Source organism: Perognathus longimembris, chromosome 3, assembly GCF_023159225.1.
Source record: "Perognathus longimembris pacificus isolate PPM17 chromosome 3, ASM2315922v1, whole genome shotgun sequence".
Taxonomy (NCBI): domain Eukaryota; kingdom Metazoa; phylum Chordata; class Mammalia; order Rodentia; family Heteromyidae; genus Perognathus; species Perognathus longimembris.
In genome coordinates, this window is record NC_063163.1 from 85,719,527 (window position 1) to 85,732,523 (window position 12,997).

General features: G+C 39.0%; 1 protein-coding gene across 11 annotated transcripts in view; it reads left to right on the top strand.

The window, feature by feature from the left end:
- Positions 1-12,997, top strand: part of Atxn2 (ataxin 2) — a 78,435-nt gene that overhangs the window by 40,976 nt on the left and 24,462 nt on the right. For 9 of the 11 annotated variants that reach the window (XM_048342942.1, XM_048342933.1, XM_048342938.1 and 6 more), the window contains exons 9-16: positions 76-254; positions 2,018-2,227; positions 5,366-5,548; positions 7,002-7,199; positions 7,776-7,883; positions 8,161-8,231; positions 9,918-10,222; positions 11,668-11,731. In XM_048342942.1, coding sequence (XP_048198899.1) covers positions 76-254; positions 2,018-2,227; positions 5,366-5,548; positions 7,002-7,199; positions 7,776-7,883; positions 8,161-8,231; positions 9,918-10,222; positions 11,668-11,731 — 1,318 coding nt within the window. The remainder of the gene's footprint in view (positions 1-75; positions 255-2,017; positions 2,228-5,365; positions 5,549-7,001; positions 7,200-7,775; positions 7,884-8,160; positions 8,232-9,917; positions 10,223-11,667; positions 11,732-12,997) is intronic. The other 2 variants (XM_048342941.1, XM_048342943.1) reach the window with 1 other exon arrangement.

The window sequence follows — 12,997 nt, forward strand, 5'->3', positions numbered from 1 at the left end:
AAATACTTTAAGACGTTTCATTGGCCTAGTATATTTTAGGATAAACTGATCTCTGGGGAAATCTCTCATTTTCAGGGAAAATAAATATATTCCTCCTGGACAAAGAAATAGAGAAGTCTTGTCGTGGGGAAGTGGGAGACAGAATTCGCCACGCATGGGCCAGCCTGGTTCAGGCTCCATGCCGTCCAGATCTGCTTCTCACACCTCAGAGTTCAACCCAAGTTCTGGCGCAGACCAAAGAGTAGTTAATGGAGGCAAGTATCTTTACCAAATTTGTCAGTGTGACTGATCAAATATAGATATTTCAGGTATTTCAAAGAGATTACATAATTGATAGCATTGTGCACACTATTAATTATTTTTGTGAACTTTCACTTAAATGTTAGTTTACTTTTGTGGATATCAAGTTAGTGAGCTATTGTGTAAGTCACATGATAAAATACTTATATACTAAGATGACATGTTAAATTAATTGTAGACATTCACTTAGCAAAACACAGTCTTCATGTAAAGAAATTGGAAACTTTGGGCAAGTTCTCAAAAAAAAAAACACTGGAAACTCAAAATATTTAGAGATAGTAATAGATTAACTTTCATTGACTGTGCTTATAGTCTTGCTTACTTCAGGAAAAGCATTTAGGTAATTTATAATACAAGACATGACCAAGAGTCACATGAAGAAAGTAATAACAGTGCTAAAAATGCAAAAACAACAACAACAACAAAAAACCCACAAAAAATCAACCAACTTGGCCTCTGAGGGTGGGGGTACAGTTCAGCAGCTTAGAGTAAAGAAAGAATCTGTAGTAGAAAGTCAGGGTGACTATAGCTCACAGGTTATAGATAGATGATAAATAAAAATCTGGGATACTGAATGGCATGGAAATAGGGCAATTAATAACAGCAATAAAGTGTTACTAACTCAAGGAAAAGAGCTGTTTTTCAATTTTAGGCATGTATATTTGCAAAGTTAGATAAGAATGGAGAACACCTATGTTTCCAATTTCATTTGTTTTCATTGAATGTTTTCTCCAGAATTCCTCTCCAAATGAACACTCTTGAGTATTTTCTTACCTAGTAATGGGAGTGAAATGTCTTTACTCAAAGAGTAAAGATTTTTAGTTGCTTAATAAGCAGAATTTTCAAAGTAAAAAACCTGAAGGGGGTTGGGAAATGAATGATACTCAAGTGTGTGGAGCCCTCTGGAGAGGAGACCTGGACTGTTAGCTGAGGCTGAGGTGAGTGATCTTAGCAGTACTGTCAGCCATGCTTCGTGCTGTGTACTCATTGGTGTGCTTGATGCACTTACTGCTTTGTTTGTAGTTGCATGGTGTGTGGAAGCAGTCTCTTAGATAAGTATTTACTTAACTGCATAAGTTATTTAGAAGGCTTTCTTCCCATTTTAGTGAAATTAAGGTATTTGTTTTAAAAGTATTGACTATTAACTTTGTTACTCCTGTGTCTCTAGAAAAATATAAGAATTTTCTTTTACTTAAATGGGAATTAATGAGTTTTCCTACTGATGATAAAATCACGTTCAGGCAATAAAATAATAAAGAGCCTTTAAAACTGAATTTGGTAACTATTATTTTCATAGTTTCAGCAATAAATCTAAGGTAGCAGATAAATCTTATTCCTAAGTAGGAATTGCTTTCTTTTACTGTGTGAAATTATCTATGTATGTTACATATCCCTTTAAGTAATTGATAACTGTAGATGCAGGATTATTAGGCAGAGTCCTAACTGTCTTCTTCAGTAGTGTGTGTAGATCCTAATTAACCCTTTGGGAACGTGTATTCATTTAAACAGACTTTATTTTAAGGAGGTTAAAGTAAAATGAGAATTTATGTCAGTTAAGTTATGCTAATAAAACTTAGCACAAATCAAAATGACTGTCCTCAAAGGGTTAAAATGTACAAGAAATCATTTTTGTCATTTTACTTTTTTTTCTGTTTACTTTTTCCCTCATTTTTTTCTTTAGTTTTTATACTTTCCTTCATATCATTTGTTCTGTCAGGTGTTCCCTGGCCATCGCCTTGCCCATCTCCTTCCTCTCGCCCACCTTCTCGCTACCAGTCAGGTCCCACCTCTCTTCCACCTCGGGCAGCCACCCCTACACGGCCGCCCTCCAGGCCCCCCTCGCGGCCATCCAGACCCCCGTCTCACCCCTCTGCTCATGGTTCTCCAGCTCCTGTCTCTACTATGCCTAAACGCATGTCTTCAGAAGGTACAATTCCACAATTTGTTCATGTTTTTGTTTGTCTTTGTTTAACTCCTGTGTGAGTTTATAATTACAAAATAGTTTCCTCTTCATTATTTAGTAGCCTATAATTTCCAAGTTTTAAGTTTATTGTATTATAGCTATTAACGTTTTGTTTGTTAGAAAGAAATTTGATAAATGTGTGAAGCTGTGAACTGTCTTGAATTTTAGGAGAGAGGGTCTAATCTTTGCCTGGTCATGCTTCTATGCAGCCCTGGAAAGGCCTGCCCTGGGCCTTTCCCTCCTCATTGACACTGGATGCAGTGTTAATGAACTGTTGGTTGATCTGTTGGCCACAGGCATGAGTAGTGTCTTTGGGATTCTAACAGGAGTGTTACTGCCCTTGTACGCTTACCCTCCAATAACAGTTTAGAGTTTGTTTTTAGAGTACTGAAGGAATTATGAATTTAACTGAATAATTTGTTAAAAATTAATTTTGTAGTGTTTTCAAATAGTGAAAATGTATTAGTAAAGGCTATTTTAATTCCATTTAAGAGAAGATCTTAAAAATAAAATTAATAAATGTCAGGTACGAGTTTAAATTTTCAAGGATTTTTTTTGCCCTTGTCAGAAACAAGAATAAAATCTTACCATTCTTAGTCACCATTGCAGCATATTGAATACTTGAATGTGTTGTAGAAAAGGAATGTTCTAAATGTGAATATCTTTTTGATATTATGAATATTTTAAATCAGATTTACTCATAATCGCAAATGATTTAGTAAAATTTTCTACATGAATTGCTACTTTGGAGAAAGCTGCTCTTAAAATTATTGCCATCTAATCTAAGCAGATAGGCCATGTGACCTTGACTAAAGATTCTAATATTGAATACAGTTTCACCAATTTTTCTTTTTCTTTTTTTTTTTTGGCCAGTCCTGGGGGTTGGACTCAGGGCCTGAGTACTGTCCCTGGCTTCTTTTTGCTCAAGGCTAGCACTCTACCACTTGATCCACAGTGCCATTTCTGGCTTTTTGTACATATGTGATGCTGAGGAATCGAACCCAGGATTTTTCATGTATAGGAGGCAAGCGCTCTACCACTAGTCCATATTCCCAGCCCCTAGTTTCACCAATTTATTTATTTTTTTCCAGTCCTGGGCCTTGAACTCAGGGCCTGAGCACTTCCCCTGGCTTCTTGTTGCTCAAGGCTAGCACTCTGCCACTTGAGCCACAGTACCACTTCTGGCCGTTTTTTATATATGTGGTGCTGGGGAATCAAACCCAGGGCTTCATGTATGGGAGGCAAGCACTCTTGCCACTAGGCCATATTCCCAGCTCAGTTTCACTAATTTTTGTTTCTTTTGGTTTTTGTTGCCAGTCCTGGGACTTGAACTCAGGGCCTGAGCACTGTCCCTGGCTTCTTTTTGCTCAAGGCTAGTACTCTACCACTTAAGCCTTGGTGCCACTTCCGGCTTTTTCTATATATGTGGTGCTGAGGAATCGAACCCAGGGCTTTCATGTATACGAGGCGAGCACTTTACCACTAGGCCATATTCCCAGCCCCATCACCAATTTTTAAGATGACTTTTTTCTTCTCTTAATGGCATTTAAATGCAAGATTATTTTGTTGAAGTGCTTGCAGTCCATTGTTTTAAGTAGCTGTTTATTTCAGAAGTGTGAGATAAAACTCAGCATTTTTTTTTTTACTCGAAGCCCGAAAGACTGCATGGGCAATTCCGGAGGAAATCTTCTGCTGAAGTTAGGGATGTGTGGGCATCTATAACCATAGTGTGCCTTTATTGATCATGTCTGTGATTAAATCCCTGCTGTCCTTTTTTTTTTTTTTTTTGGGGTGGGGGGGCCTGTCCTGGGGCTTGCACTTGGGGCTTGAGCACTGTCCCTGGCTTCCTTTTGCTCAAGGCTAGCTCAAGGCTACCACTTGAGCCACAGCACCATTTCCGGCCTTTTCTGTTTATATAGTGCTAAGGAATCGAACCCAGGGCTTCATACATTCTAGGCAAGTACTCTACCACTAAGCCACATTCCCAGACCCTAAATCCCTGCTGTTCTAAAGAGCTTGGTACCAGGATATGCATAGGGACCTTGGCTTTCACAGTGAAATGTTTTTTGTGAATGTTAGCACCATCCAGGTATCTCTAGTGAGGAAAACTGTCCAGGTTTGACCTGGTGAATACTGCTTTAGAAACAGAAATAGTGCATGGAAGAATGAATGCTATAGAAATTTGACAATTCTTTAGTACAGATTTCTACCCTAAATGCCATGTGGCTTGGTCTTAGAAGTCACGCTTTAACTGTAGGATTTCAGCTAAAAGTCTGAGATACTACTTACAGGGGAACATTGTATTAAGCCATGATTTATTATATTGATGGTTATATAGAAGACATAGGCACTTTAGAGAAACTTAAAGGATATGCACATATCTTTCAGGATTGATAATCTTTTGTCTTACAAAAACAAAAGATGTGAGCCATGGCTCACAGCTGTGATCTTGGCTACTTAGATGAATTCTGGGTCTGAGATTGAGATTCAAAGGCAGCCCCAGCTGAAAAATGTTTTGAAATTCTCATCTCCAGCTAACAACCAAAAAAACTAAACTGGAGGCATCTTTGACTGCTAGCAAGTAAGTCTAGCAAAAGGGAGGACCTGAGTTCAAGCCCCTGGTACTGGCACAAAATTTTTTTTTTCCTCCCTCTGGAGACATACATAGCTCAGTAGTAGGGCACATGCCTAATATATATGCCAGGGTTTGATCCCAGCATTGCAAAAACAAATACATAAAATTTCCCCCTAATTTTGTTAAATTTGAGGTAAAAAAGTAAAAGTATATGGCAAAGTAAGAATTATTCCATTTTATGGATATTCAGTTCAATTATTTGACATGAATTATGACATTGTTTACTTTTTTTTAGCACCAACTTCGTCTTCCCTTTCTTTAAAAAGAAAGGGAAAATAGTATTTGTAAACTTGTTGCATTCCATAAAATAATTTTGAACTAATATGGCCAAAAGTTTGTATAGTGTGGTATATTTTTTTCATTTTTTAACCAAGGAGAAACTTGAATATGACAGTGTGTGTAAGTTTTTAGCAGAAGAGTACCAGTGGGCATTGCGGCACTTATGATGTTTTCAATCCCTCTCTTAGGGCCTCCCAGGATGTCTCCGAAGGCCCAGCGACACCCCCGAAACCACAGAGTTTCTGCTGGGAGGGCCTCCATAGCCAGCGGCCTAGAATTTGTATCCCACAACCCACCCAGTGAAGCAGCAGCTCCTCCCGTGGCCAGGACCAGTCCAGCTGGGGGAACGTGGTCGTCAGTGGTCAGTGGGGGTAGGTATCCTTTGGTTTGGCACCTGGTGACTGAGTACTTTGTAATTTTGCTGGGTGAGGAAAAGCTAAAGCTCTGAAGAAGTATAAGACATCTAGGAAATCCCAGGAAGTACCCAGGAAGTAAGTAGATCTGCTTGCTTTCTTAGATAGAACAAGTTATGCCAGCAGCTGACCTTCAGTTTTCTCAATGAGTGGATCCATTATTGTCTAATATGCTTGATGGGCATTGATTCAATTCCTATGAGGTTTGTAAATTTATAGTTTATACTTACAGATTATTACCATATAAGACAAAAATAGTTCATAGTACTATATAAAAGGACTCTACCTACCCTATTTCTCACCTTTTAGCAACTTTGTTCAATCATTCATTCCACCCAGCACTTTGAGCTGACAATACAGTGAGTAACTATAGCATCTGTATATCTATATGTAGTTCAAGAATATGCTGATAACAACTACAACAAAGTAAAGATAATATTTTGATAAGATTTTAGAATTAGGCTTATATTGCTCTGACAACTTTGCCAATCCTACTGCTGCTTTACTCTTATGATAATAGGGAACTAGAGCCTACAGTGAGTGCTTTTCTCATTTATTCTTTGAAATAACAGGAGAAAAATATTAAATTCATAATAGCTATCTGCTCAGCTCCATGTAATAGTCATATATTTAGGCTATATATATTCTTTGGTACTTTTTATTTCTTTGTTCATATTCAACATTGTTCACATTACGTTCATGAACGTAAGATTCACAATATAAAAATATTCGTCAGCTGCTTTATTAATTATTCGATACTATTGATGATCTGGAAATAAGTTTTATGGCTAAGATTGAGAGGATCATAGTTTGAGGCTAGCTCAGGCAACAAATCCTTGAGACCCTATCTCAACCCATTTAAAAAAGCTGGGTGTGGTGATGTACATCTGTCCTCCCAATTGTATGAGGAGCTTAAATTAGAAGATTGCAGTTCAGCCCTCCCTGGCCAAAAGCAAGACCCTACTTGGAAAATAACAGTAGTGACAAGGTCTGGGGTGTTGATGGAGTGCCTCTCTAACAAGTGCAAGGTCCTGAGCTAATCATAGCAGTGCCACCCAAAATAAACAGATACAAAATACCTGCAGTACTGGTCTCGTTATAGGAATCTGATGCTCAGAGTCACTCAGTACTTCACACCAAAAATTAATCCACTTAATTAGGGAACCCACAGCTGAGTATTAGTGGTTTTGAGTATTAGTGAGTTACAATTGAGTATTAGTGGTTACTGTATTTGTTCAGATACTTTTCTTAATTACCACTATCATTCCTAAGACTTTATAAAACGGGATACTGGGATAAAGTGTGAAGATTGGCAAGAACAGCTTTGCCTAGATCTTCAGAAAAGCCTCTTTGAGGAAGTAGTATATGAGCCAAGAATGTTATAAATAACTTTTCCCTTACTTCTATCTAGTTCCAAGATTATCTCCAAAAACTCACAGACCCAGGTCTCCCCGACAGAACAGTGTTGGAAATCCTCCCAGTGGGCCTGTGCTCACTTCTCCCCAAGCTGGCACCACCCCAGCCGAAGCAGTTGCCATGCCCATTCCTGCTGCGTCTCCTACACCTGCCAGCCCCGCCGCCAATAGAGCTGGGACCCCATCTGCTGAGGGTATGAGACACAGGCCTTCTAGTCCTTAATGCTAACTGACAAGTTGTGTTCTTTTAGCTGTAGCAGTTCAATTTTGAATACACATTTAAATTTTTATTTTTTATTTTTTTATTTTTGTCAGTCCTGGGCCTTGAACTCAGGGTCTGAGCACTGTCCCTGGCTTCTTTTTGCTCAAAGCTAGCACTCTACCACTTGAGCCATGGCGCCACTTCTGGCCGTTTTCTATATATGTGGTGCTGGGGAATCGAACCCAGGGCTTCATGTATACAAGGCGAGCACTCTACCACTAGGCCACATTCCCAGCCCCACATTTAAATTTTTATGTAAATTCTATTTTTTACACAATACCCACTAGTCTTATATATATATGTTATTCTTTAATGTCTGGTGTTAGGAAAATTAGCTTTCCCTGGGTACTAAGGCCCTGTATAAATATGCTTTCTGGTATTCATATCAGCAAACAATGAAAGCTTCTATACAAGTTAGTTTTCCAAAAACAGGAAATCAAAAGTTGAGTTCTTTTTCACTTCATTTTATGACTGACACTGAACTTTTTTTTTCTAAATTGCTTCCTAGCTAAAGATTCCAGGCTTCAAGATCAGAGACAGAACTCTCCAGCAAGGAATAAAGAAAACATGAAGGCTGTAGAGACAGCGCCTAGCTTCTCAAAAGCTGAAAATAAAGGTTAGAGGTTTTTTAAGTTTTTAGGCATAAATGTTAAAACAGGGAAAGGACTGTGTGTCATTTCATCTTTCAATCAATCAGTATGTTTTTGTAGTTCTAATAATTTCTCTTATATTGTCTATGTATAAATGGACAGTTTATTAAATGCCAAAATCGAAAATTAACATGTAAAATTGTTATTCTTTTGATGATAGATTTTATTGTCATTTCTAATGTTCAGTACTAAAACAATTTTAAGTTAGAAATAAACTGACATTGATAATTTTTGATGTTATAGGTATATCACCAGTTGTTTCTGAACACAGGAAACAGATTGATGATTTAAAGAAGTTTAAGAATGATTTTAGGGTAAGTGTCATATTGAGTCATGCATTAGGATTTAAAAGATAAATAACACATGTGCATGGCATACACATTCAGAAACATTAAGAATGGGAGGCAGACAAACAGTTCGAGGCAGCCTGGGCAGAGAAGTCTATGAATGTCTACCTCATTAGAGGGATGGATGCCTGTTGTCTCAGCAACTATGGGAAACCTGGAATAGACAAGATGGTGGCTTTAGGTCTGCTTCTAGGTAGAGTAGTATATAATGAGGTAGACCTAACAGAACAGTGGTGAATACAAAGGTGGGGTAGAGCTGTGGCTCAGCAATATAGCATCTACCTGGCAAGCTAGATCCATGGAGTTCAAAACCTAGTACCAGAAAAAAGAATTTTTCCATGGATTTTTTTCCATGGATTGTTTTAAAGATGGTTAGCAATAGTATGTACATCAGCCAGGTTCTGGTAGCTCACAGTTGTAATCCTAGCTACTCAGAAAGCTAAGATCCTGTGAATCACAATTGAAAGCCAGCTGGGGCAGAAAAGTCTGTGACTTTCCAGCATCCAGCTGCTTACAAGCTTAAAAGATTCACTGACATTCTAGTTGGACTAACCTCTCAATTCATCTGCTCTAACCTCCAGCCTCTGTTAAGGGTCTTTTTTGCAGCCTGCCTTCCTTCCCTCCAGATCATTTCCTGTAAAGCCTTAATCCTCTTCTTTTTTGAACTGTAAATGTACTCTGTACCTGGCTTAAAATTCCTCAGCTACTTCCTATGGCCTTGAGAATGAGAAACCATGGACTTCAGCCTTTAAGCTCCTTTGTGGTCTAACTGGCTTAGACACACTGTCAATTCTGCCATGCCTCATTGGTGCTGTGCTCTAAACTAGTGTTTTCCTGGTAGATTGTGTCATCCTCTTCCCATTTTCCATAAGCTGCTCCCCTTTCCCAAAAAACTAGTAATCCCAAACAACTTCTAGTAATCATTCCCACATGACGACTTGATGACAGTTCCTTGAGAAGCTTTCCCTTTCTGGAGGTGCCTGTGGCCTTTTTCCTTCTTTTTGCCCTTCAGTATCTTATCTTCCTCTGATACCAATTGAGGAAGATCGGAACTACTTCATATTTTCTACACTTGGCAGCACAATTGCTAGCACTGGGGGATAGACTATTAACTTTTGAGGGCAGGATGTTTGCATGGTTTGATGACTATCATTGTGTTGTGTAGACATTTTGTTATTGCTGTCTTATTTTAAAAGCATTACATTTAGGGCACAAAAAGAAGGCCTTCTGGGGGTTGGGAAAATGGCTTGGCGGTAGAGTGCTTGCCTTGCATGCATGAAGCCCTGGGTTCGATTCCTCAGCACCACATAAACAGAAAAAACCGAAAGTGGTGCTGTGGCTCAAGATAGAGTGTTAGCTATTCAGGAGGCTGAGATCTCAGGATTGTGGTTCAAAGCTAGTGGGGGCAGGAAAGTCCATGAGACTCCACCAAAAAGCTACAAGTGAAGCTGTGGCACAAGTGGTAGAGTGCTAGCCTTGAGCCAAAAATTCAAGGACAGTACCCTGGCCATGTGTTTAAGCCCTAGGACCAGCACGCGCGTGTGCACGCACACACACATATGCACACACACGCTTATGTAAAACATTTCATGCCATAGAAAATTATTACTGTACTTGTGCTCATGGGGAAAATTGACTGTTTGCTTTATTTAGTTACAGCCAAGTTCCACATCGGAGTCAATGGATCAACTACTAAACAAAAATAGAGAGGGAGAAAAACCAAGGGATTTGCTCAAAGACAAAATTGAACCCATTTGTAAGGACTCTTTCATTGAAAATAGCAGCAGCAACTGTACCAGCGGCAGCAGCAAGCCTAGCAGCCCCAGCGCCTCCCCTTCTATCCTCAGCAGTGCAGAGCACAGGAGGGGGCCAGAGGTTACCTCCCAAGGGGTGCAGACTTCCAGTCCAGCATGTAAACAAGAAAAAGATGATAAGGACGAGAAGAAAGATGCAGCCGAGTGAGTAAATCCTTCCAGCTGGCATTTGGTAGACTTCCATTAAACAGAGCTTTTTAAAGAAAAATTATTGTAAAGATGATATACAGAGGGGTCACAGTTACATGAGTCAGGTAATGAGTATTTATCCCACCTTCCCTCCCTTCCCTCCTTCCCCCCCCCCCCCCCCCCGCCCCAGTCCTAGGGCTTGAACTCAGGGCCTGGGCACTGTCCCTGAGCTTCTTTTGCTCAAGGCTAGCATTCTACCACTTGAGCCACAGTGCCACTTCCCTTCCTTCTTTCCTTCCTTCCTTCCTTCTTTCCTTTGCCAGTCCTAGGCCTTGTACTCAGGGCCTAGGCACTGTCTCTGGCTTCTTTTGCTCAAGGCTAGCACTCTACCACTTGAGCCACAGTGCCACTTCTGGCCTTTTCTGTTTCTGTGGTACTAAGGAATCGACTCAGGGCTTTATGCATGCTAGGCAAGCACTGTACCACTAAGCTACATTCCCAGCCCATTCATTCTTTCTTCTCTTTTCTTTTCTTTTCTCTTCTTTTCTTTTAGGCCACAGTGCCCTTTCTGGTTTTCTGGTGGTTAGTTGGAGGTAAAAGTCTCATGGACTTTCCTGCCTGCCCTGGTTGGCTTTGGGGCTGGCTTTGTCAATCCTCAGATCTCAGCCTTCTGAGTAACTAGGATTACAGGTGTGAGCCACTGGCGCCTGCCTGTACATTTCTTTTTAAACCATGGATTAGACAGCTTTTAAATCATTCCTTTCAACAGTTGGTGTGAACTAGTGAATTGGTCACCGGTTAGGCTATTAGCCCTCACTACTTCTCCCTTGGCTGCAACTTTGTACCACAGGACAAAGTACCAGGAATAAGCTTTTTCTACAAATGTTCAAGAGTGGAAAAGTTAGATTTGGGGGATGTGCTTCCTCTAAACTCTTGTCAACTTTCATCCCAGTATTCTCCAAGGAGTATGCCCTGGCCTGGGTGAGGAGCAGCATTTTCTATCAGAATCAGTGTTTCAGTAAATATCTGCATGTGCTTGTCCATTAAATGGATTGCTATGAGCTACCTCAGAATTTAACCACTGATTTATTTATTATGGCCATGAGTTCAAAGCTAGTGTGGGCTACATAGGGAGACCCCTGGGGAAGAAGTACTGCAAGCTTTGAATTGGTATTAGTATTAAATTGAAATTCGTTAAGTGTTGCTTGTTTCATTTGCGACTACAGTCTTTTCTGCTCAAGTGTGAAGAAGCAGTTTTTGGTTTCTGTGGCCAATTTCTTTATTGGGTTAAATAGTGGGTAATGAGGTACGTGTGCCCTTTAATGAAGAAGACCAATGATTTAATGAGAATTGTTTAAATATGATAAACGTTGGAAGATTTATCAGACGTAGAATAGTTTAGAAAAACATAAATCCCATGCAGAATTTACTGGCCTCTAATTGTTTTCCCCCTGATTTAGGCAAGTTAGGAAATCTACATTGAATCCCAATGCAAAGGAGTTCAACCCTCGATCCTTTTCTCAGGTAAGTTTGTTACCTGTTTTGAATTGATTCTAATCTCTGAAAACAATTCATGATAGATTAGGTTTTTTTCCTCCATACCTGCCTTCTAAATTCAGTTGTCATATGTTAAGACAGCTCTGTTTTGTTCATGGTGGTTGTAGTGTGTGTATGTGAGAGAGAGATCATTAATATTTTATAGTCATAAAAAGGTTCTTTTCTCAGAATATATTATTATGGACAAAACTGAACTTTTTTCTCATTCAGAATTTGAAGCTGATTGACTAGGCTGTCAAGCTCATAGATACACTGTTGTTATTCTCCTAAATTCATTAAAAATGATATTTAAAAATATTTTAGACTACCTTCTTTGGGTTCTTTTTTTTTTGCCAGTCCTGGGGCTTGAACTCAGGGCCTGAGCACTATCCCTGACTTCTTTTTTTTTTTTCTTTGTAGGCTATGGATAGTTTATTTTATAAACAATAACATATAATTTCTGAAGAGAAGCCTTTTAATTTAGACTTTTCTATTTAAGGAATTAGATAACAAAGCTTGTTTTGTCAATACATATTCAAGACAAATTTTGGCTATTCCAATATTTTTAAATGATGAATTCCCTGAAATTACTTTGTGCTCATATGTCTACCATGAGCAGAAAGAAAATGTGACTGACTGTGGTTCAGGCAAGTGAGGAGCTGGCACATAAGGTTAGTGTATAAATATTTAGTTTGGATCCTCATTGAATTGGTTCTAATGGTGCAACTTGGTCATCTAACTTTTTTTTCTTTTATTCAACCTAATTAAAGTGAAAATAAACAAAATCTATTTTTATTGAGGCCATAGTTGCTTTTCTTTTTTTTTTTATTGAACATAAATTTTTTTACAAGGTGTTGTGCAAAAAGGGTGCAGTTACATAGTAGGGCAGTGTGTACATTTCTTGTGATATCTTATGTCCTGTTTTTCTATCTCTTGTCGGTCAGGTAGACATATATGCAATATACAATGTATCAAGAACATATACAGTATTCACAGACTTGGTCTCTGCTGTCTCTCCGTCTCCCTTTGTTAACAGTCATATATCAGGGAGATCATGCCCCTTTGTTTTCTGTGTTCTAGGCTTGTCTCACTCAACATTATTTGTTCGAGTTCTGGCCATTTCCCTGCGAATAACAATATTTCACCATTCCTAATCGCTATGTAGTATTCCATTGTGTATAAGTACCATATTTTTTGGATCCATTCTCACGGTGAGATACAGGAGGTAATCAAAAACCTCCCTACTAAGAAAAG